The sequence below is a fragment of the Candoia aspera genome, chromosome 1, assembly GCF_035149785.1.
Source record: "Candoia aspera isolate rCanAsp1 chromosome 1, rCanAsp1.hap2, whole genome shotgun sequence".
NCBI classification, from domain to species: Eukaryota; Metazoa; Chordata; class Lepidosauria; order Squamata; family Boidae; genus Candoia; species Candoia aspera.
Genome location: NC_086153.1, coordinates 84261661 through 84287438, shown reverse-complemented (window position 1 = coordinate 84287438; position 25778 = coordinate 84261661). Strand labels below are relative to the sequence as shown.

The following is a 25778-nucleotide window of genomic DNA, read 5'->3' as shown; positions in this document are numbered from 1 at the left end:
GAGAAACACTGTTTTCTGGGGTTATAAAGGCAGATGGGGGAAGGAATGGCTGAAAATTGCCTGTCCTTATTTCAGAGTTTTGCTCATGGGAACTCTGGGTCCAATGCATAGATCCTATTATACACATGCTAAACACACACACACAGACACATTTCCATGGCTGAGGGTAGACTTGAACCTGAGTTTAACTTCTAGGATTACCCCAACATCTTATTCACTATACCACCCTACTATCCATATGTTCTTTGGGGGTTTTAAGTACTACCTCTTTTGGCGATAGTATAGAGATGTAGTCTTCGTATATAAGTCTGGCTTTTTCTTCAATAACTTCCTTGTTCTGTTCTTTTTTCAGGTCTTCACATGCTAACCAGAAGAGCAGGTTCTCTTCACTATACTCTGTTCGAAGGAATTCTCTGAAAATATTCCTGCCGGCTGGTGTTTTCATCATCTTGTCAAAATTTTGAGCCCAAGACAGAATTTCTTCAGCGGTGGGATTTTGGCTGCAAAAAATAGCAACCACAAGGGCAACATCATAAAGTGATAAATTAATACAAATATTGTCATACAGTGGTTTGTTTTGCAGCTGGTCTTGTATTGTTTAATGGGATTTATTCCAATGAAGTAGACCTAGTGTTGAAACCTGAGTCCTAAGGAAGGCCATACTGTTTAAGCTAGTCACAACTAACTTGCTTCTCCAGAATTCATCTCTCCTGGGCCACTCTGTGTAGTCCACAACCTCACTGAATGCTGTTTATTCCCCACTGGACTTTATTTCATAGTAATACTAGGCTGAAATGTCTTCCAATGTCCCCAAAGTATTATTCCCTACCAAATATTTATTTATTTGTTAGATATCCTGCCTCTTCTTCAAGAGCTCAAGGCATACATGGCTTTCCTTCCTCCTATTTTTCCCCACAAGAATCACCCTGTGAGGTAGGTTGGGCTGAGTGAGGGGTTGGCTGGCCCAAAGTCACCCTGAGAATTTCCATGGCTAAGGATGTGCTAGAATCTAGATCTCCCTGTTGCCCGTCCAACTTCCTGATCTCCCTGTTGCCCGTATACCCACTATACCTCACTATCCTGTTCAAATTCAATTTCTTTTAGTGGTATTTTTGAGTTTACTTTATTGCTATGAGGCAGTAGAGTGTCTTGGTACTGTTTTTTAATCCCCCCCCCATTAACTACTTTCCATCACTTCACAGCCTGCCTGACTCCCAAAAACGCAGGACATTGGAAGAGCTGCTTGCTAATGTGTTTCGTTGGGACTTAACTAAAGCATGGGAAGTCAGAAAAACAGCACTGGAAGACTTTATGGTGAAATGCAGGACATGCACTCATACCTGAACCACTTTCTAACTTCCCTTTGAAGAGGCTCTGAAAGTGATTTCTCTTTCTTCCAATTGGATTAAAAAAACAATAGACTGCACAGAAAAGATGCTCCGCAACAGTGTGAATTATGAGTCAAAGCCCACCAAAATAAATTTGCATCTAATCAGTGAAACTGCTAGGGCACTGATATCGATGTTCAAGTCTAATAACAAATTCTCTTTCCAGACTGGCACCAGTGGAAAATTGCAAGGCTGCTTGGAATGGATCACTTTTGACCTCATGTGTTGCCTTTTAATTCTTTTCAGCAAGAGCATGTGGTAGAAGCAGTTGGCAGCCAAAAAGAAATCCAAGTGAGCTAGCAGAAATACTCATTAGATAGTGAGTATTTAACATGCACACATTTCTTTTTTATACTGACCCCAGGATTCCCATGGTTCCCTTTATTTAGACCTACTGACCTGAAGGATGCTCAATTAGCTTGTGTTTGTTTTGGGAGGAGAAATTCTAGAAGTTTCCAGAATGCAGAGGAGGAAACGGGAGGAGAGCCACAATTCCTCCTTAGCTGAAGCACACTCCTTTCAGTCTGGGCTATCCTTGAAATACTAATTTAAAACATCACTGTGGAACAGGCACCTGAAACCCCCCCAACCCTATTCAGGTATTTGCTTTAACACTCATAATGGAAACAGCGAAATTTTACCCATGTGTGCTTCAGAATGACTTGAAGAGTCTATATGTACCCAGACTATAAGTCATATCTATGCAACTGGAGGATCAGTTTATATTGTGTAGTTTATAGGCACACTGATTCCTTCTGGCTATCATTTGTTCTGCCACAGATCTACAATGGCCTTGCTACCAAGAAAGTCCCAGATTAATTCCCAATGGTATTCATGATGGAATGATGAGCATTCCTTAATTCTAAGTGTGCCAATCGTTGTTTTTGTAACAAATACCTTTTAACATGTCCCTTTGCTTTGGTCTGTTTATCTTGGCTTTTAATGAAAAATAAAACATCTTCCTTTCATTTGGGGAGAAAATGTATCTTATTTAATAAAAAGAAGTGGAAAGATTGATGATGTGCAATAGATTTGTTTAGCTTAAGCCCTATGTATTTTTTACATAATATTCACTGTATGTTCACTGTATGTTTTTATAAATGTATAGGATGTTCATGGTTTTTAAACCAATTTTTAAAATCCAAATATTCACGGCAAATCATTAACTTAATAAGGCAACATTTCATCAAAACAGTTGTTTTAGCACTTTCATCTTTGTTTGTTCTTGACTATTGGCACCTACTGGCCAATTACTGCTATTATTGGTTAGCAGTCAAACTAGAAGGGAATATAAAAATCACAGATCAATAGATAGGAGCAGGTGAACTTAAAGATATAAAAAAAATCACCATATATTCCATTGGGAGCAAATTTGGATGCTCTTCTCCTATCAGACTTAGTAATGCCATACTGACGTCAAAGCACACTATTATTCATCATTCCCTGATCAGTTTCCGAATTTGGATGCTTTTATGCATGGGACTTTGCTGTTGTATAGTCTGCTGACTTTATCTTTCCCAGATCAAATTTCCATTCAAAAGCATATTTTCAAAAGTATGCTAATGGACATTGCATGCAAACAGCTGAAGTTAGGCTTTTAAAAATAGTTTAAATTGATATTGATATTAAATATATAAATAGTTTAAATTGATATTTATATTAAATTGCATTTATATTTTAAAAGCCTGTATTTGGGGAATTTAAGTGTCAAAGGGCAAGCAGGACATTTTGTAGGGTTTTTTTAATAAACATTTCTTGGGAAATTGATATTAACTGTTATATAAATTAGGGAAAATATGTGCAAAATCTATATATAACAGGATGCAAATGATACTTTTTTTACATTTAAAACATTCGAAGAAAAAAACTGCTGAAGCTCAAATACTCTTCTGATAATATGGCCAATAAAGAAGACAGAATTGTTAGTAATTTATAAAATGAAGTCTATAAAAATGTCTTAGTAGGTGGCAATAATTGCCTAACTTTTGTTTGGATTTGGAACATAAATAGGGTTAATTTTGGTTCATTCTTGGATGAGAGACTACAATAGAATTCTAGGCATGTAAGATAAGATGGGAAGTTAAAAAAAAGAACAACTGAAAGATGGCATAGAAGAATCAGTTTCTTACTGTTGACAAGAAAATAGCAAGAATGCGTCCTCATAGTCAACAGGAGTCAAGCTTGATTCGATGGTATTTTTGCCTTACCTTATATGCATACATCAGGACTCCTGATATATGTATGAATGAAGTTTAAAATGTATATTACAACCTATCTGTGTGGAGAAAATAGATTATTCAAATAGCATAAAGGATCAAAAAGTGAATCCTTGGCAGTAGATAACAGGGAACTGCTTTGACACTAGTTGGTGTGTTACAGAAACATACTTTGTCCACAAGGTGGCCCTGTGCTGAAGTGCAAAGTCGGAGAAACCGTAGGAATGAAAACTGTAAACACAGAACAATTTCATTTACATTTTAAGAAAAGTGTCTAAGTTTTGAAGCACTTGCAGTTGAAAACGTATCACTGGGATATTAATAGTATTAAATATGGCAGAATTATGCCCGTAAACACAAATGAGAAGTGAATGCACCAAAATGAGAATTGTTATAATTTAAGCAAGGAAATTATGAGTAATTCTCTGCCTGAGAATGAAATGTTGGAAGCAGCCTATGAGAGATGTTTCTTGCTACAGCCGTGATATGAATAAGTGCTTCCTGCCTTCCAAAAATCTCACCTGAATCTAAATGTTTGTGCAAATCTTCTGTCAGTGATAAAACTGATAGATTCAAGCTAGAAGATCTCCTATGATTGTTTCTTGTTTAGATAATCATCAACAGGGATTCACAGGTCTTGTAAGTTCCATTAAATTAAATCTCTGGTTCTGGGGAATTTTAGATATCGCCTCCATTCTTATTGGCATGTTTTTAAAGTAAGCTGTTTAACAAACCATTCTATGTGGCTTTAGGTATGTATGGTATGCTTGTAACCCTTTTATGCCTTGATTACTTTTTTATTGTTATGGAAGAAAAGCTTATTCTGGGTTAGTGGCATTACAGCTACACAAGCTAATTTATTATTTATCACACACACACACCCCACACATACTTTTTAAAGAAGTATATCTCTTTATGAAATGAACAAGGCAACTGGATGAAAAACCTAGATGACTTGTTCCTAGATATGATTTCTCATAGGGAAATCTCTGTGGATCAGGTAATGCATACAGCCACTCCTCGTTGAGCAGCTACCTCCAGTAACAACCACTCACAAATACAAAGGTAATAAATGGTAATTTTAAAAAAAAATCCTACCAATGTGTACATTTAGGACAACAAAGGATTTCAGTGTGAAACTGATCAAGGTCTGGTCAGTTTCAGACAGCAGCAGGAGGCTGGAATGTTCTAATCAACTAATTAAGGTCACAGAGCTGAGCTTGTTAAATTGCAATTAGCATTTTTTTTAAGGAAAGCCCTGCGCTGTGAAGAAAAGCTCAGGAAGAGATAGCTTGTTTAAGCAATCTCTCCACCTTGTGAGGGGGCAAAAAAAACAACAACAGGCCAGGCACAGGACACTGTACAAGAGAAGTTTATCTGAATGAGGGCAGCAACCAGGGATCTTCGCAGCGTCTCTCTTTCTCTGTCACATGTTCACTTAGTGACCATTTCGCTTAACGACCAAGTTGTTGGAACAGAACATTGCTAAACAAGGAGAGGGTGCATTAAGAGTCAACCTCCACACTTTTCCCAGGCAACTGGGGACACAAATGAAAAACTTACCACTCTTCAATGACCTGGATGCTCTCCAGTTTGCTAGTGTGTGTCGGTCTTCTTGTGCTGTCCCCTCTATCTTCATTCCTAACAGTGAGGCTGCAATGTAGTACAACACTTTATTTTGTCTAGAGAAAATTAATGTAAAATAATGAATGTAAAACATACAAAACAAGCCAGAGCTTTAAGAGAAATGGCAAGGTCAAGGCGAGACTTTCCTGATAGTAAATGCAAGCCAATGGCTGACTCTCCCCAATAGGAGGTTTCCCTGGTCTTGAATGACTCCAACTTACTTCCTTAACTGACATTAAATCAAGAGAAGGAGAATATGCCTTTTTATAAAAATAAGTACAATTTCCATAACATTTCATTCAATAGGGTAATTAAGTCATTCCATTACATCTTTCTATCTGTAATAAGTAAAATCAAATGCATAGATACATGCTGAGAAAGAATAAGTATAGGTATTTTATTTTGCCCTATTTCAAGACTGAGTGGTAGAATTAAACCTCCATTACATAAATTCTAAGTGAGGCATTTTTACATATTTTAGTAGCTCTAATTTAGCAGTGCCATTAGCCAGTTCATAGCTCCTCTGTTGCAGTGGCACTGGCCTTTAATTTCCAAAAATTGAAGTCATAACATTTCCCTTTCTTTCTTTATGAAAGGGGCCTAGTCTTTTTTTTTTTAAAGCAAAGTTGATCTGTGTCTCTGCTTAATTCCAGTCCTTTAAGCTTCTTAAATTGCCTAATTTGTATTTTTATACTGCATGCATAGAGAGCCAGTTTGTTGTAGTGGTTAAGGCATTAGGCTAGAGACCAGGAGACCATGAATTCTAGTCTTGCCTTAGGCACAAAGCCAGCTGGGTGACCTTGGGCCAGTCACTCTTTCTCAGCCCTGGGAAGGAGGCAATGGCAAAGCAATTCTGAAACACCTTGCCAAGAAAACTGCAGGTATTTGTCCAGGCAGTCTCTGAGAATTGGACACAATTGAACTGATTAAAAAAATGGCATGCATATATAACGTAAGGGAATGACAAATGCCATTTAAGACCCAACTTACTGTCCCTGTGCTGTGTGATTAGTTCTTTTACACATTTTGGAAACCCCAGAATCCAGGGAAGAGGGAAGAGATGAAGATTCTGGAGGCAGGATGGGAAACCACCTGCCTTGAAGCTCTAGTGTTAACCCTGCAAAACTGTTTTCAGTGTTTTTATTTATGCTACAGTGAAACAAATGCCACATGTGGCAATCCTTATAATTCACAGAGATAGGCTGAAACCGGAACAGAAAACTCATGTTGCAGAAGGACAAAGTAAAGATCAGAGAATGCCAGCCTGACATAATGTAAACATGTGCTGAGGTCCAGATGTTAAGGCTGAGGATAAGAAAAACCATCCCCAGTCTAAACTGTCTTATCCATTTGTGTCAAATGGAAAAGTTGTGTTCAATGTATATCTGTAAGGAATCAAATTATTATCCACAAGGTAAGAACAAGGGGGGAAAGTACCGTAGAATTTCCTTAGTAATATGAGGAGCTTGTCACAGAATGATTGATGTCATTGCCCTGAGAGTTAATCAAGTTATACATCATTTTAAATTAATAAAACATATGCATCTAGCTGCCTGGAACCATTTGCTTGTATGTTTTTTTATATTAAGGTGAGAAGATCCCTTGGCAGAATGAGTTCAATATATAGCAGTCAGATGAATAGCATTTTGACCCATAATCTTTTCACACCAATAGAAATGTGTTTATTTTTTTAAAAAAAACAACAACTTTATTAGATCTTGAGAATATGAATGTATTTATATTTTTATTATTGATATTTCTATGCCACTTCTGGCACAGATCTGAGCAAAAATAAGCATGAAAGCAACAAAACATAATGGTACAATCCAACAGGGACAGACCCCAAACTTAACATCCTCCCAATGCTCTCTACCAGAGCCAGATTCTTACTTCTCTGAAGAAAGTCAGCATGGAAATAGTGGTCCATATGTATGGGGGCATATTATTCACAAGATAAATTCTTTGTCCAAAGGCCTAATTCTTTACTACAAATCTGAGTGAAAAGCAATGTTTTTAAAAACAACTTAGCTTTTAGATAATAGTTGCTTACTAAATCCCTTAATTAAATATCTATAATTATCTTTATAGATTACAGTGGCAATGGATGCACTGATGGAAATCTTGAAGGGCCAGGCTGGGGACAGATTATCCTGGAGAAAGTCTATCTATGTGGTCACTAAGAGTTTACACCTACTTGGTGGTACAAAATCAATTATCTTTAAAATCCCTAAGATGTTAATTTATAACAGAACAATCCTGGTAAATTTTGCTACCACTGAAAAATTGAATTCAATTCAATGATTTCTCTTTGACGCGTTTGAGGATTTCTCAAGAAATCAAAAAGAATTGTGGCAAAGTTAGAGAATATTTAGCATGTATAGAGTTTCTCACATCTGTCAGTCAGGCCTCTATAACTGTCAGTGACCAGAATGGCTGAGGTAGAACCTGGTACTACCTGCCTTAGGCTGTGTGTCACTACCATCTCTGAATCAACTTCTCCATCCATTTCAAAGTATAAAGCCCTAAGTGGTTTGGAATCTAATACCTGAGGGTTCACCTTCTACATACAATTTGCATATATGTTAAGATAATCGAACAATGATTGCTCCAATTACTGTCCCCTTGATGGTAGGTTTCCATAAGAAACATTGTCATATTTCATTTTACTTGGTCTTGGTGCTTCAGTTTCAGAATGTTCAACCTCGGGAGGTTTACCTATTAGCAACTGGGCTATTTTCTAGTTATCAGGCAAAGTTTTATTTTGATATTCAAACAGAATTTCTGAACAGCCAGGTCAATATAAAAAAACTGACTTTTCACTTTTGGACAGTGATTGGTTTTATGCTTGTATTGCCATTTGTCATCTGCAACTTAGTAAACTCTAAAAATCTTTGGCTTCATAGCAGTGTATTTAAATGTTTTAAAACAAATCACAGGCCAGTTTAATCTATTAAGCATCTATTGATCCACACTACTATGCTTGTAACAACTTACTTCCCTTTCCTTGTTCCCAGTAATCTGTATGTATGGCAAAGAGAACTTCTTGCTTAGCTTACAGGGCCAGTATTTTATCATGATGAACCCTTCAGAGAGAATTAAGGATGTATTTAGTTATTTCTTAGATTTCTAATCCACTTTTACCTACAAGTTCGAAGCAGTGTATACTGCACTCCTAAATAATGGCTCCTATTGAACAGTGAATTGATTGAATAGTGAATTGATTTAAAATCAATAGGGACTGATGTTTCTATCAAACCTAGATATCCATAAGCATTTTAAAAAGGTGGTAAACTACATGTCTAACAGTCTTGTTCACAAATACTCATACTCCATCTTTGTAAAATTATGATTTTTTTTCCCCACTAGGGAGATCTGGCAGGGTAGGTCTAAAAATGATAGATGTGGCCGGCAAATGTGTTTGAATCTGCCCATATGTAAAATTGTCTGGCATCAGAAAACAGGATATGGCTTTTTCAGTAGATAACAGTAAGACACATTTCTAATATCTTCTGACATTTTTTGACTTATATTAATCTTCAGAATTTTAATAAAAATGGCCAACTTTTCAGTTAGTCAAAACAATCTTCCACATGCTACTTATATTTCAAATATGCAAAAACTGCATTTTCAAAGGCTGCAACAACAATTGCAAACTAAACAACAAAACAAAGCTTTCCATATTTTCTGTAAACTGTATTACACTTGTTAATGCAGCTATTGGTCCCACAATATGTTGTTCATTTATTGCTAGTTTTTGCATAGGCACCTTATTTTTTCAAGCTGATGCTTTTAAATGAACCCTACCCTTAGTTGTACTTTGATGCCCAGACTGCATTCCAAGACTATATTTGTTTCCTTTTTTAAAAAATACGCATGTGGTATGTTAATATACATTAGGGTTAAAAACCATCATTGTATGCTAATACACAGAAAGATGGAATAAGTAGTACTCCACCATCTTCTCAATGCTGTTTTCTCTTATCTTTCTCCAACCCTGAGAAACTGGGCAGGGGGGAGATTGGTGTGCTGCACAGAGAAGGTGATGCCATTCCATCAGTGGGGTGGGGGCTCAGTTAAATACGACAGATTTAAAAAAATGGTAGTCTGTGCAACATCTTAGATTCAAAGGCAAAAAGATGCAGATGTATCACTGGTCAGCAGCTCCTTAAATCAGTGTTTCTCAACCTTAGCAACTTTAAGATGGGTGGATTTCAACTTCCAGAATTCTCCAGCCAGTGGAATGGAGAATCGAAGTCCACCCATCTTAAAGTTGCCAAGGTTGAGAAACACTGCCTTAAACCAAAGGTGTCTTAGTAGATGTAGTGCATACTAACTAATAATGTTAGCTTATAATTTTAATAGCATATTATTTATTTATTTATTATTCAAATTTTGTTACCGCCCATCTCCCCCAAAACAGGGACTCTGGGAGGTTTACAATAAAATTGATACTATAACAATAAACGTTAAAATCCCATAAAAAAATAAAAACAAGTTACAAATATAAAATACAATATAAAGAAATATAAATATAATAACATAGTAATATAATAAATATATTTTTATTTATTATATTATATATTATTATAAATATATATAACATAAATAAAAATATATAAATAAATACTATAAATATTATAGTTTTAAGCAATGACATTATCAAAGTAAACAAACAAACACATGTGAGGTGGGTCACATACCCTACAACATAAGAGTCCCTCTTTTGGGGGAGACGGGCGGTAGCAAAATTTGAATAATAAATAAATAAATAAATGAAATAATCTGATCAAGAAAGGCTGCTTACCAGCCCTAAAGTTAAGGATTAATATAACCCTCCACTTGACTGCGTTGTCCTCTGGTAACTCTAGTATTTGACTGTATTGAAAACCCATATTTTGAAGCAAACCTTATTTTTAGCACTGCATTTAAGGTGTCAGTTTTAAAAAGTCAACCAAAATAAAACTTTATTTGGGCTTCCTTTATTGCAAAAGTGCTCAAAAGTTTTTTGAGTTACTAAGAGTTGAGTTCAACTCAAAGGAGACTTTGTCCTCCCTAAATGGATAAAAACACAGTCAAACAACGTACCCAAATGGCATTCTAATATCTTTACAGTAATGAAAAATGAACAGCACTTTTGAAGAGTGATGAAAAAAAAAGTTAAGAAAGCTACTGGTTTATGTGGGCAATTATGAAGGGGCAGAAAATGACTAGTTATTTTGTTGAGAGGTCTTTGGCTATTTTTTTTTTAGATGCCACCTGCTTTATTTTGCACATTGAATCAGAGTGGTGTATGGAGGATTTGTTAGTCCTTAGCAGGCAACAATATATCTTGGCCTGACACTGAATTATTCTGTAATGAAGAGGTTTTGCTTATCAGGCATTGGAAAGGGTTATAATCATAGTCTAGTGTACATAGCAAACTGTAATTCCAGGTTTCTTAATTTTTCTTTAATTGATGCCATGCTGAGATTGAACTGAGTGTGCTAGAATCCACTTTTCCACAGTATGTGTTTTCTGAACACATTCCTCCCTTGCAGGCAGTGTTGGTACACCACAGTGCCTTTGGACAGCAATGGAGATTCAGCAGTGATTGAGTAATGCGGCAGTAAAGCAGTAACTGCAATTTTAGTTGAGAAGCAGAGGGACTACCAGTGTACGCTGAAGGTAGCTAAAATGGGGAAATAATGGCAGAACCAGTCAAATTCAGGGCAATTTATGGTTATAATTTTTCTCAGCCCGATGCGTGGTATGTGTCTTCCTCAACCTCAGGTCCTCTACCAGAGGCCTGGGAATTTGAGGGTTCTGTGCAGTATCTTAGCTGTTCCTAGCACTGCCCTCTTCTGGACAGAGAGCTCTGATGTTGTTCCTGGGATCTGTTGGAGCCACTCTCCCAGCTTGGGAATCACAGCCCCGAGTGCTGCTCCTACCACCACTGGGACCACTTTGGCCTTCACTTTACACATCCTCTCTAGTTCCTCCTTCAGGCCCTGGTAGTTCTCCAGCTTCTCATACTCCTTCTTCCTGATGTTGCTGTCACTTGGCACTCCTACATCCATCACCACCGTCTTCTGGTCTTTGTCTACTACAATGATGTCTGGTTGATTGGCTGGTACCTGCCTGTCTGTCTGGATCTGGAAGTTGCACAAGATATACTGGAGCCCAAATCATAGGTTAATCATAAGGAAATACACTATGAAAAGTATTTAGTGAATGCCGGTACATTCATATATACAAGGGGTACCAAAAATCAGGCCCTATAGACTATGTGTTATATAAATTACATTAAATGTTCGAATCAGTTGCCATTCTCTTCTAAATGCTTCCTTTCTCATTTCACACAACCTTTGAAAATTCCTAAGTACAGTAATATTTTTGCTGAAAAAAAGATTAATAAAGCATATTGTGATTGGCCTAGGGCCTAACTTTTGTTACACCCTGTGTATTACAACAGAATGAATAAAACCTCAGATTTGTGGAACTAAGCAGTGCAAATAATTGGCATTGTATGTCAAAATATTTGGTAGCAATATATCCAGCACTATTTTCAACCTTCTGAGGTTATTGTCATGTTTCTTAGTCTGGACCATTGCTACTATCATTGTGGCCCATTTTTTAAAACTTTAAGTGGATGTGCATGCATTGATGAGAAAAGCAGTAGTAGTGGATTAGGAATAACAGGAGACAGGTGGAAAAAATAAAGTGGTAGGAGAAAGGGCTGAGTGTGCTTGCTTTGTAAGCAGATAGATTTTGAAATATATGCAAAACAGCTGTGCTCCAGGGGTGGAGCTTGGGCCCTGTGACTATTAGTATTCTGTGAGAAAATTAATCCTTCCGGGGGATTAAAATACTGAGCATTAATGCAGAGGCACACCAAATGTTAATATTGTATGTGTGTGTATTCCCATGCTTTTTCTTGTCGGAAGCAATATCTTAGATAAATATTATTTGTTTATTTTATTTCTATATGGCTCTTCCTCCCATGAGAGGCCAGAAGAGTGTACAAAAGCAAAAACCGTAAGACAATTCAATAAAATAATCTACAGGAAAACAAGAAAAGTTTAGCTGTTTAAATATTTAAAACAAAATTCAATTCAAAGGCAGATGGGTCTGAGAGCAGTTGTTATCCTGCCCAGTTGAACAGGATCTTAAGCTGTGCTTTGACAATTGGACAGCATAGGGGGCCAGCTGGACTGCTCCCAGGAGACCGACAAATAGACATATTTCAGTGTGTAATAAAAGAGTTGATGGTCTGCTGGAAGGAAGCAGGAAATGTGATCAACTTTGGCTTGGCAATCTCCTGGGTTTCCATTCTGACAAGTGAGTCTTAAAGATGATGCCTAGATTAGAGAATGTGGGCCAAAGCCCACCCCTAGCACACAACTGCTACTACCGATCCAGGTTTGAAAGTAGCCACAGAGAAGTCAGTCTAAGATCTCAATTACCAGCAGTTTGCAAGGTGTCCACAAGCTTGTGCTGATGAGAATGGGCCTATGGCAAGGTTTGGTTAAACCTTACAGGTTTGGGCACTTGGAAAGCTTGAGGGGAGCCTAAATTAATCTTTCCTCCTGGTCCCTACCTGCTGCCTGATCCTGGGCTCCAGATGCTGCCTTGCTGAATGTTCTCAGCCATGAATGCTTGGAGTGGAATAGCTCCTTACCTAGTATGAAGGGAAAGCGATGGAACTGCAGGGAAGCCTGGCAGGTTGCTGTCCTGAGTACGGGATACTCAGCCAGGAGCAGGGCCGCAACTGGGGCGGGCAACCGGGGCATGTGCCCTCGGTGCCACGCTGGTGGGGTGCCAAAATGAGCGCTGGTGGGGCACCAAAATGGGTGCGGAATCCATGTTTGCCCTGGGTGACACAGACCCTAGTTGCGGCCCTGGCCAGGAGGGATCTACTTGGGCAGCAAGGGGGATAAGAAGGAGTCCCATGTCCTTCCCAATCCATCACCTGAGACAAGTGGCTCATTATAGTGATTTAAGTACAGATTAAAATAAAGGTTTCTTAGGGACTGATTGCAATTGAGTGTCATCCTACTGAGGGATGGGCCCCTTTACATAATTTCTTTCTAACATTCATTCAGCTGGAAAGGAAGAAGTCCATGAAACAAATGCAACTGTGAAAGAAAAAAGAAAAAGGAAAGGAAAGGAAAAAAATGGGTTGGTGGGGTGCAGAAATGAGAATAAGCATACTGTACATTGTGTGAGACACTATTAACGTTCCTGGTTTCAAACAGACTGGTTGAGTCTGCGTGGTGAAGGAGTGTTTATATCCTACCAGATTTCTAAGAAGGGCAAAAACTGACAGCAAGGCTTCTTCTTAACTGAGAGATTTCATAAGTTTCTTGGTTTATAAGAAAACAGACAGTGTTGAAAGACTTGCTTAATTCTACTGTTTCCAAAAATAGTGCTTAAGTTCCAAAATTCAAGACTGTTATTCCTGCTGTGACTGACATATTAAGCTGATTTGGAATGATATGTGGCTAGAAGATAAACCCTCTGCAAGTAGGAAATTAGGCTGTGAGATAATAAATTAGCCCAAAGTTTCATATTTCATCCTTCATTGCAGGGAGCTCAATAATTTTTCATTATTTAGTTATCAGACCACTAAGTTCTGCTCAGCCATTCAATAAAACCAGATGTGTGTCCCTATGAAACTCAAGACTTTTATTTTATTATTTGTATTGGTTTCTAGCTTCCCTGCTCCCAAATATTTAGTGCCCTAGTTAGTCAGATGTTTAAAAACACTGAATTGAGAAAAAGTGCAATAAGTAGAACTCCAAACCAGTGCATAAATGTTGACCAGATAATCTGGTCTGATTTAGTCTAAACTTTTTAAAAAGCAGATTGTAATCTGAGACAGAATGCCATGGCAGGGTTTCTGAATGTGATGCTAGGTTATTCACTTGGGAACCTAGTGTTGAAACAATTGCACTGACCGTCTTTCTGAACTATAAACCAGAATCTAAGGCTTTGCTACTAGCATCTAACATCCTAAGAATTAGGGTTGGATTGCTCTCTTCACACACGCTTTGTGAGTGTATCCATCTGCTTCCCATTTTAAAGATGTTTACATTAGATTTTTAATTTTGGGAGTGTTATATTACTATATTTTGTATTTTAATTACTTTTTAAAAACTAAATCTGTATACAAAGCTTCAATATGCTCTGGGCATTGGAAACAGTATAAAATGAAATAGAAATACAGTAAATAAATGATCTGCAAAAATGATCAGATAATGCTGTTTTAAAAAAAGACATGGCATTTAATTAATTAATTAATTGTTGAAAAATCCCATATTCCTGCAGAATTTAAGCAGTTATACATAGAAGTCCCACACAACCACCCATCACAGTCACAACTGAGAATCATGGCTCTTCAGCAAAATTGGCACCTGATGGGTCTTTGGATTGTGCCTCTGAACTGCTGCAGATCAAACCGTTTACAAAGGCACAAATACAGTTGCCTGCTTGGGGATTCCTAATGAAATGTTTTTGAATGGCTGGTCTTAAAAAATGCAGCAGAGATGTCCACTTAACTAAAACCACAGAATGAAATTCCTTCAGTCTTATTTTGAATGATGGCCATGAAAGACGTAGAAGCAAAATCTAGTTGTTCCCATCAGACAAAAGAGATTGATATTTTAATTATTTTCACTAAGCCTGATTCTTCCATTTTAAAAGCCCTTCCAGAAAACAGTTCCTCAATCAGGACTTACTGCATATTTGCAGAGTAAATATTTGAAAGGTGGAGTGACTTGTAGGCCATCAACAATGGCACCACACCCAGGTTGCAGAGAGTTGCTCAATTGAAAGGAGATCAAATTTGGCTCTGAACATTATCATTCTGATTCATGCCTAAGAAAACATTACCAATATGTTTGATGAGCTCAATTTATTAGGAAACCATCAATAAATATCTTGGTCACATTAAGTTCATGGATTCTAGGAATGCAACATGAATGAAAATAAATGAAAGGTACCACTTGTTTCTGGAAATACATTCTATCTTTGGAACTGTCATTTGGAAAGAAGCTATAGATGGAAATGTACCATAAAGTACTTTTAAGGGGTTCTGCTTTGCTTTTGTTTTTTTATAGGCAGGGGGCATGTTCACTACCATCAGATATATCTTACAGCTTGCTGTCCTATTTTAAAAAATAAGGCCAGCAATATTCTGGATGTGATTCTTCTACAATCAGGCAAATTTCCTTGGATATGATTGTTCAGTGAATACCTGACAATGAATTCATAAGTATTGCTCCTTCATTTTTCTTACTCTCTTGCTTCTTCATCTGGTTGCATTATTTTCCAAAGCTCAAATCTTTAATCTCATATATACATTGCTGTTTTAAGATCTCCAAGGTTTATTGTTTCCTGTCTTGAATCTTTCTTTGACAAAGTGCCCAGCACTGAAGAAAAATCTAATCCTATCTAGGGGTATAGGAGTATAGTTTAACAAACAGAATGCACATTGGTATTTTTTCTCCTTTTCCTCCTACACCAAACAGTATTGTAAGGGAGTAGCATAACTAATATTTCTGAAATGCTTTGAGACACAGTACATAACCTTGCTTCACACAAAGTAGGTCTGAAGAGAGCCAAATTGTGCTCAGTAGGTTGTGGCCTCAGTCCTAATGGCTGTAGCAAACCTGGCCTCTGTGTATGTGCATGAATGTGTGTGGTGTGTTTGCACCTGAGGCATCTCTGCAAAATAGTAAATACATATGCTGCAAATCCTGATTCATATCCTCGTTTTGCAACCAGTAACACTTAACTTTGCTGAATGAAATCCAAGGGTACTATATCAAGGCACTAAGCAATCAGTTCATCATGTTCAGTCATAAATGTCAGCCAGCATCACAAGAACTTTTTTTCATTTCCTATGTCAAGTTGCCAATCAAGTTGCTGCTTTATAATTCTCACAATTGTATGCTCTTGCCAGAGGAAGAGGCCTAAATCATTGGATGCCTTCAGACAGATCAGTTTAAAAGAAGCAATTTGAGGGTTCCAAATGGAAAACTGGGGGAGCAAGTGGCATCCCATGCATCATGGCATCATCAGTGACACACATGATGTCATTGCAGCTTGTAATAGACATCTATGTATATTTCTCAGCCCAAATCAAATTTGATGTCTGAGATGGGGCAATTATATAATAAAAGCTATTTGTGTAAACATACATTATCGAGGAGGTACAAATGCTGAGATTCTGGAGGAAACCAGCAACAGCTGAATTATGCTGCTTTGGAAGAATCTATTCACTTGATAATAAATATCACTAATGAAAACGATAAGGAATGAACTCAAAGATTTCAGCTGGAGAAGAGCAGGTTTTCAACTTTTGTACAGCTTCCTCAGTTTGAGTCTAGAATTACTGGAGCTTTTCAAATTAGCCATCAAGAAAGGAGTCTCCTAACCTCACATAATAAAAAAGTGCTTATATATAAATAGTCAAAGTAGAAGAATTCAGATGAATGAAACTGCTTAAGCATTTCATGAAGCTTTGTGAGGAGAGATTGAAAAAGATGATGGCATCTATCATATACCAATAAAGTCCTTGTGGCTTTACTAGGCACAACTAGTGGGTTGCATTCAGCTTTATGGACACATGTTGGATTAGTCTGCCATCGGCTTTTAAAAAATGCATCCCATTTGAAGTAACGGGCTGAAAATAGACAATAGTTTTTAAGAGTGTCACAAGTAGCTGAAAAGAAGCATGATTTTTATGTGATATACCTCGCCCTTCCAAATCAGTAAGACAAATGTATAAATGATGAGCTAAACTCCTTGTGTTCAATCAACTCTCAGTTCAGAAAAAAAGTTTTGACTTTTTGTAGCATACACAGGCAGTCTAACTAAATACCGGAGCCTCAAGATTAATATACATAGTCATACTTCAATACAAGAAAATGGTGAGGATGCCACAATTTCCTCTCTCTCTCTCTTTCTCTCTCTCTCTCTAAACAGAAACTTAAAAAGCTGGGTATAATTGTAAAATATATCCCCAAACCACCATAAAAATAATGAGAAAAGCATGGATCATGTACCTTTTTGTAACTTTGTTGGCTGTTAAACCCATACAAGGGAAATATTCCTTTTAATAAAACATTTGTGTAGCAAGGTCAGTAAGAAGAGCTTTCAGACTACCAAAGGAGTATGAGGCAAAGAAATCAGTTTGGGTTTTTTGCCAGCCGCTGACTCCAAATCCTTAGTTAACCCCTGGAAGCTGTTGGGATCACCCAGCTCCAACACTGGTATGCTACTGCTATAGGCCCAAGCCCCTCCATTCCTGAAGCTGATGCCAAGCTGGAGGAAAAAGCTATTTGTCATTTTGAAGGCCAGGGATCCAGAACCAATTTAGAAAAACTGTGATCTCACATGGTACGGCTAAGTATCAACCCCTCTCATTCTTTTACGCGCTCTCTCTCTCTCTTTCAGAATTATGAATAATGCTTTGGTTTTTAATCATAACAGAGCTTTAGAATCACCATGTGAGAAAAATCTATGCAAAACTTTTATGCAAAAACTGTTTGCTACCTGAGAGTGGTTTCTTTCTTTACTCAAAGTAATACAGTAATGTTTCCTGGTAACATTTCTTCCTGGAACAGGCAAAATGGTTGTTAGATGCTGGCATACTGTAGCTTCAGGAAGAGTAGTGCAATATGAATAGTGAAGGGAAGGCATCGGGAGAGGAAGAAGGCCCAGCCACAGGCCAAAAATACAAGAAGAGATTTTCCACTTCGTGAAAAACACATTGGTCTGGGTTTTTTTCTTTCATTCTCTCATTGGTTGGCTCTTAAACTTAAGGTGCTTGCCATTAGAGAAAGGGGGAGTGCTGTCCATCTTCTTACATAGTAGGAAGATAAGCTGAGTTCTTCTACCCAAGGCAAGATGAAGATGGCCTGCCCCTCTAGTACCTTAGGCCAAGGTTAGTTGTTGTTGGGGAAACTTCGGTGCAACTGTTACAACTACGACACAACTGATGGTTGTGGCTATCTGTAAAGTGCGGGCTGAGTTATTTTGTTTTGTACCTTTTAATCTGGTGTCAGGAGAAGGGGGGAAGACAAACACATCCCCACCTGCTCACCCTTGTTTTTAAGCATCACCCCCAGCTAGGGATTGGTGTCCTAACAGTGAGACACATGCTGAGATGAGGAGTAGTACTCTAATGTTTATTACTGCTACATAGTCAGAATCCTAACAAACTGAATAAGCATGGGAAAAACCCAGAAAGATAAACCCCAAAGGCTAAGGCAGGCCTGATCTGTGTCTCTTTGAATGGTTGCTTAATTCCTCAGTACTACGCATGCGCTTTACAGCCGGGATGGGAGCCCCCTGCTCGCCATCCTTACTCATGACAATTGGTGCAGTTTTACAAGACAGAATGAAAGATTGTATAATGGTATGTGGGGATGACCCTGGGAGATAGGAGGAAGAGATAAATGAAATCTGAGTCCAGAGGAGGGGTGGGGTAGAGAAAGTGTCTCAGAAGGGACCCTCCCCTGTTTTTGGGAGGCTAAAAGCAAGGGAGGGGAGAGGTACTTTCAGACTTGCAAGATTCTGTTACTGTAATATATAGTGTACAGGTAGTGTTAGTACTCATGGTTGGTACTTCTTGTCTGGACTACCTCAAAGTGCTGCCATCAGTCTTGCAAGTCTGAAAGTACCTGTCCCTCCCTTACCTTTACTCCTCTGAAAACTAAGGAGGGTCCCTTCTGAGATGCTTTCTCCACCCCCACTCCTCCTTCAGATTCAGATTTCGTTTATCAGACCATTGTCTAGGCTGCGGCTCTTCCTCCTGTCTCCCAAGGTCATTCCCACACACCATTACATATTTGGTGGCTGCAACTTTAGGAACGGATGCTCTTGCTTCTCTTGAGAAAAAATAATGCTACTATCGCTCTTATGCTAACTGAATGGGGAAGAAGCATCTAGCTCAGCTGTATCTCAGATGAAAGTTACTACCTTTCTATAGGTCACAGAATATAAACTAGATGAGTACAGATATGACTTATTACCTTAGAGCTGAAATCAAGAAAATAAAATAAAAAACATAGTGTAAACCCAAATCTTCTCACGCGTTTCTTTCTGCCTCTCATTTCATTAATATTTGAAATATCATTTCATTAAATATCAGATATTTAATACTATACTGTAAGCTGTGTTACTAAATTCCTACATTTTTATTCTTTCTGCCTTATTTTAGGGGTAGACCATGTGGAAAGTACACTCACCCACCCTTATAATTGGTAAGGAAAGGAAAATATGACTTCATAATTCAGTTAAGTGACTGAATAATTGAACCATGTCAAACTGCTTTCAGTAGAAAATCAGCACATGAGGAAAAAGAACAGATTACATTGTTCCTTGTACATCTACTGCCTTTCCAGAGTCAGGAAACGTTAGACAAGTATAGAACTGCTCAGTCATAACATTCTCTCCCTTTCAGCCTCAACTCTCTAAGATAATTGTACCACATGAATTGGGTACTTGGGAGGGTGCAGGTATTATGCAGATGACATTTAGATGGAATACAAATACAACAGACTCAATACTTCCTTAGTTGGGAAAGTCCACAAAAACATTTAAGAACCTTGATTCAATAATGAACTCTTTCCAGCAGGAAGAAAATCAGAAAATAAGAAGGGTTATTTTTTTTTTTAATGAAATAATCTTTTTTGCTTTGTTCTTAACTTCCATGACTGAACGTATCTTACTGCATAAGAAGTTTACTGGTTTCCTAACATCAGAACAATTTAAAAGGTAGAATAAAACAGAGGTTTCCTTAAACTGCAAAGCTCTGCCAAGTGATCTCTAATATTTCTATTGATGTCATAAATGGACCATCCACTAAACAAGGTGTGGATTATTTAACTCTATAAACAGTACAGTTCACTCTCATTTTGACTGAAGCTGTGACTGGAGTGAACACTCCTTTCTATTCTGCCTCCCAAATCTCAAGTCAAAAGTTCACTGCAGAGATACAGCCTTAGGCTGAATCATTAACATCCCTCAAGCATTCAGCACACTCTTGGCTCATTTGTATGGCTCTGTTCCCTAGAGATGTAGCTATTAAAGGCTGTGTTCTGATTAGCAATGCATTTTCCAATTCCTTAATAAACATGGTCTTGGAAATTCCTACTGCCACTGATTAAGACAGGGAGGAGGTGCTACAAAGAAACACCTTCTGAGCCAGCCCTTCTCCAAACTGGTACCTTGCAGATGTATTGGAAGTTATTGTGCTGGTTGACTGGGTTTGATGGGATATCCAGATGGAGAAAGGTGATCTGAATTCTGCTCCAAACAGGTTGCCTTTTCTTTTCTTGCTTTCTTGGTAATCAAATCTATCTGTCTTAATCATACAGAAATGTGGGACATTCAGAACTTATCTTCCTTAAACCATGCGGGATGGCTTGCTTTCGGATGCACAGAGGAATAGAATGTGAATTGGCAGAGAAGTACGTAGAACTTACTGGGCCTCAAGGCAAACCTCTCAGATATCTCCTCCCAATGGCGGGACAGCTCAGGTGCTGAGCTCCATCTCCTGCTGAGGATACAAATATCTGGATGCCCACTGGATGGCAGCAAAGAGATGAAAAAAACGAAACAAAACAAACATTTTGCTGCCATCTGGTCGATGCCTGAATTTTTGCAGCCCAGAGAGCCCTATCCAACTTTCTTGGAGATGTGGGGCAAGGGGGAGTAAGGTAGGCTCCCCTGTGCCTGCAGAAACTCATTTCCTCTATACCTCATTTCCTCTACACCACTATGAATTCCTCTCTTTTTCTCTCTCCTCACCCACCTTTTTTTTTTTTTTTGGTGCCTTCAAGTCAGTGCTGACTCCTGGTTACTACCTGAATGAGTCCCTGCAGTTTTCTTGGCAAGATTTCAGAAGTGGTTTGCCCTTGCCTCCTTCCTAGGTCTGAGAGAAGGGACTGGCCCAAGGTCACCCAGCTGGCTTTGTGTCTAAGCTGGGCCTAGAACTCCTGGTCTCCTGATTTCTAGCTTTGTGTCTTACACCAAATTGGGTCTCCTGAATTCCTTTACTGAGGCTTATTTTAATTCTCCAACCCCCAACTTAGAAGGACTGACTACTCAAGCATGCTCTTCAACTGGCATCACCATGTCCCTGGCATTTCACTTGAAAGAACATGGATTAAAAACAAAGCGGAGGGACTTTTGGTTTTAAAACAACAGACTAAGAAACCAGCTTTGGGTCTTACTGTGCTAGGCAGGATCCTATAGACTCAAAGTCAAGGTATTAGGCCTGATATAAGTAACTAACCCTTTCTTGTGCAACTGCAGACTCTACAGAGGTGTCCATGGAGTGTGGTCCAAAAAGTAATGTGATGTTGCAATTGAACCTTCATCTGATTTTTATTGCATGTAAAAACCAGGCGGAGCTTCAATCAAACCATCATGGCTGCCATCTTCATTTATTTTTTTTACTACACTCTGCAGACATCCCTGAATCTCTAGTACATCAAGAGCACTGTTTGTGCTTCAGAATCTCTGCTTTCTTTCCTCTAGGTCTGTAGGCACCTGCTCTAGTCAGAAATAAACTTGTAACAAGCTGGCCAATTGCCTTTTTGCTGGAGATGAACAGCCAGAGTTAAAGAGTTAAAACAGGTCAGATCAGCCTTCTCCAATCTGGTAAATGTCAACTGAGTTAGACCTGTAAATTTCTAAAGTTTCATTCTTTTTCCATTTGCCATGATTTGTATATGTCATAATAATTACAGCAGCCTTTAGAACCAGACTTCTCATATCTGGACTTAGAAAATTTGTAGAGATCTGTGTTGTATCATTCTCTGTCTACTGTATTCTTTTGTTAAAATTTTTTTGAATCTCAAACATTAGGGATGGAAGATAAAGTTATTAGGTTGCCCAAGCTATTTCCTATATTCTCTTCCCACAGTTTTGTCCAATTTAGTTCTAAGAATCTACCACAACCTTGAATCTACCCTACTAAATTTTTTAGAGCATGAAACTTCACTCAGAGACTTGTCCTAAGCCTGAAAAGAATTTTGTACGAATGTACACAGTATTGGTGTTGGCAAACAGCACATACACTGGAGCATTAGAAAAATAAAGGATGCTGGTGGGCAAGCTCTGAATATTTGCAAGCTAGTATATAGTTACGGTGGTATTTTGGAATCTTGCCAACACAACCTTTTAAGAACACATGAGAACTCCATGCTACAAAGTCCCCAGTCAAGAATTATTAATGTACGTAAATTAAGTTTGCTTTTAAAGAGCAGTGGAAATATAATTTAATTAAGCTATTAGTCTTGGGCATCTCATATAATACAGAAAGGGTATATATTCCCAACTCATCTTGCAACTTTTTTTATTCATCCACTGTCATTTAAAGGTGATGAGGAGAAAACAGCTCAGAATGATTTATGTCCTTACTCCCTTCCCAGAACAGCTGAGAAGCAATTGATGTGATCTTGGATACGTATTATTCAATGGGTTGATGTATTGGAGATGGTGCACAGATTAAGTCTGGCTTTGTGGTGAAACAGTCGCATGACTTCTTCACAACACATCCACAGCTTGATTCACACACGTAGTGAAACTTTTGGAAATGTGGTCAGACAGGGAGTCCAGTTTTCCAGAGGGCTAGTCCAGTTGAACAAGCAACTCTGGGGAGAGACTGCTTAACACATGTACATACCAATTATACACACCACATCCCTGTTTATCATCTGCAAGAAATCTACCCACTCAGGAGGGAGTCATATTCTGAAAAGCTCTGGTGAATGCTGATCAAGAGTGGGATGGTCAGAGAACAGTGTATGCTGATAAACTGTAATCAGGTCATGTCTGGCAAGCACACAGTACAGCTGCCACACCAAAGTTCAGCTCACCTGGCAAAATCTTGTGTTTTAGCTCATATCTGGGATTTCATTAAGTGGCAGCCTAATCTCCATAGGCTGTACATAGATTCACTATCCTCTGAATGTGGGTGTGGAAAGTGGATTTGTTATCCTCTGAATCCAAAGGGGGGACAAAAACTGTACAGCTTAAATTACCATCCCATCCCACCCCATGCCATATCTGCCTCTAACTTCTATCTTTCAAATGAAGGACAAGCAAACAACAGGGAAGAAACAATCAAATGGAATAAACTGGAAAATTACAGAGGTAAGCATTCCCCCACAGTAGATTCATCTTTTTACATAACTAGTATTTTGAGAAGCAATGACTATAGAAGGACAACACATAAAGTATTCTGATAGTGAGTGTATAGATGTCTATCTCAATAGGATTCTTACTGATGAGAAGCAGAACTCTCACAGACTGTAGGAGGGAAGAGGATGTGTTTTCATTGCCCCAATACCCCCAAGTGCAACTATCCCAAATATGGTGCCTCCCAGATGTCTTGGAGGTATCAGCTTCAAAACTCTCCAGCCAACATACAGTAGTCTTCATCATGCTAGCTGGTGTCATGCCCACTTTTGAAGGGGTGCTCTGATGAAAAAGATGTGGTACCTCTCCAGGATCAGGGCTTGCAGGAGTCAATGGCATCTCAACAGGCTGTTTGGGAGGAGACTGAGACAAACTCTTCTCCTAAAGAGGACACCACTGGAGATAAGGAGCTGCTAGAATCCATACCTCCCCAAAGTCCATGAGAAGGAAGCATCTCAGGCTGCAGCAGCAAAGTTGGAGTGAATGCCTGAGGTAGACAAGATCAGGATTGCTCTGACCAAATAATTAGGCAGCATTGAGGGAGATGTCCTGTTTGGCAGATTTAAGCTTGTTCTTTGGCTTCCTTCAATTTGGTCTGTAACTGTGATTCCTTTCAATGCATCTTCTTATGTAGCCTGAACCACATACCAGGATTCTCTCAGAAGAAACCACTTCTTCAGATACTTTTTGTACCTGAGCCATAATATGACCTGGCTACAAACCACAGACTATCATTCAATAAATGGCTGCACCTGGAGGTTCTGGGAGGTAGAGGGCACCAGATTGGGGAAGGCTGCCCTAATTCAACCTTATTTCCCTCCCCCTCTCCATGGGGGAAAATATCCTGTTCCCATTTAGTTAGGAGAAAGTAGAAGGTTGAACTCACTGATGCTTTGGGATGCTTCCTGACCTGATGACCTCAGTCATGGAGAATGAAACCACAGCCCTGCCCTTTCATCTGTGCACACATCTCCACCAGTGTTTTGTTTCTTCTATAGCAAAGGTGGAAGAACTAAAAGTGGTTAGGATCCCCTCTTTTTTCTCTTTTGGGGGGGTGTGCCTTCAAGTCAGTGTTGACTGACTGGAGACTGTCCTTGCAGTTTTCTTGGCAAGATTTTTCAGAAGTGGTTTGCCATTGCCTCCTTCCCAGGGCTGAGTGGGAGCAACTGGCCCAAGGTCACCTCGCTGGATTCATGCCTAAGGCGGGACTAGAACTCATGGTCTCCCGGTTTCCAGCCTGGTGCCTTCACCACTACACCAAACTGGCTCTCTTTCTATCATTCACCAACCTTGTTTTTTACTCCCTTTTTCCTTTTCTGACACTCCCTTTGCTCCCCCCTCCCCCCCAAAAACCAAGAGACTGCTGGAGAAGGAACCAATTGCTTCTGCCAGGCTATGAGCTGATTTCTGGCAGAGGTCTTTCGAAACTGAGCTGAGCTGTATAAAATTAGGCTGGAAGCTGCAGCTTACCAGTCCCTGTGCTACAGTGCAAAGAAATTTTGGAGTTAAAAGTTTCACACAGAGAGAGAGAAGGGTATGTCAGCTGTATGGAACCCTTTAGCAAGTGAAGTAGCTGTATAAATTCACACAGCCTTGTTGATGTTGCTGGACTGTTTCACACGCATATAAATCTTGTTACATTAAAGGTTTATATGCTTTAGTGACAGGCACTCTGGACATGCTGGGAAATACCACATGATTATCTGAGGTTATTTTAAAAACAGAAAATAAACACTGATTTCAGCCTCAGATTTCCTGAGCTGGTGATTCTTTTAGGAAGAGCTGAGTAGCAACAATTTTCCTGGCCCATCCCCATTAAAATGATGGCTTTTTGCCAGTTGAAGAATCTCAGTGGAATTTGAATGTTTCCAGACTATAAATATATTCTGTAGGTTATTAATCAAATTATCAAATAGCAATAAACAGGAAGATTCTGCTTATATTTGCCTTTCATTCAATATGCACTGACTCCGATCCTCCTCATTCCCTCGCCCAACCCCACCTGCCCCCTAAGAATCAGAATCACCCCCAAAATCAGAAAATGTGGCACACATTTCCTAGGCTACATCCAAACTTTTCCCCCTTCTTTTTGCAACCGAACTTATCAGGTAATTATTTAAAAAAAAAAAAGGTGAAAGGTCCCCTGTGCAAGCACCGAGTCATGTCTGACCCTTTGAGGGGACGCTGCTTTCGTGACGCTTTCTTGGCAGACTATAGCGGGGTGGTTTGCCATTGCCTTCCCCAGTCATCACCTTCCCCAGCAAGGGTGCTCATTTTACCGACCTCGGAAGGATGGAAGGCTGAGTTGACCTGAGCCGACTACCTGAGAATCCGGCTTCCACTGGGATTGAAC

General features: G+C 38.9%; 2 protein-coding genes across 5 annotated transcripts in view; one reads left to right on the top strand and one right to left on the bottom strand.

Annotated features, from left to right (window-relative positions):
* Positions 1 to 645, top strand: part of MYCT1 (MYC target 1) — a 202400-nt gene extending 201755 nt beyond the window's left edge. The window contains exon 3 of the transcript XR_010068310.1: positions 632 to 645. The gene's annotated coding sequence lies outside the window, so the exon portion shown is untranslated. The remainder of the gene's footprint in view (positions 1 to 631) is intronic.
* RGS17 (regulator of G protein signaling 17) overlaps positions 1 to 25778 on the bottom strand; it is a 65594-nt gene that overhangs the window by 2984 nt on the left and 36832 nt on the right. For 3 of the 4 annotated variants that reach the window (XM_063308429.1, XM_063308422.1, XM_063308439.1), the window contains exons 3-4: positions 5168 to 5257; positions 266 to 500 (exon numbers count right to left, since the gene is read on the bottom strand). In XM_063308429.1, the coding sequence (XP_063164499.1) occupies positions 266 to 500; positions 5168 to 5257 (325 nt within the window). The remainder of the gene's footprint in view (positions 1 to 265; positions 501 to 5167; positions 5258 to 25778) is intronic. The other variant, XM_063308447.1, reaches the window with a different exon arrangement.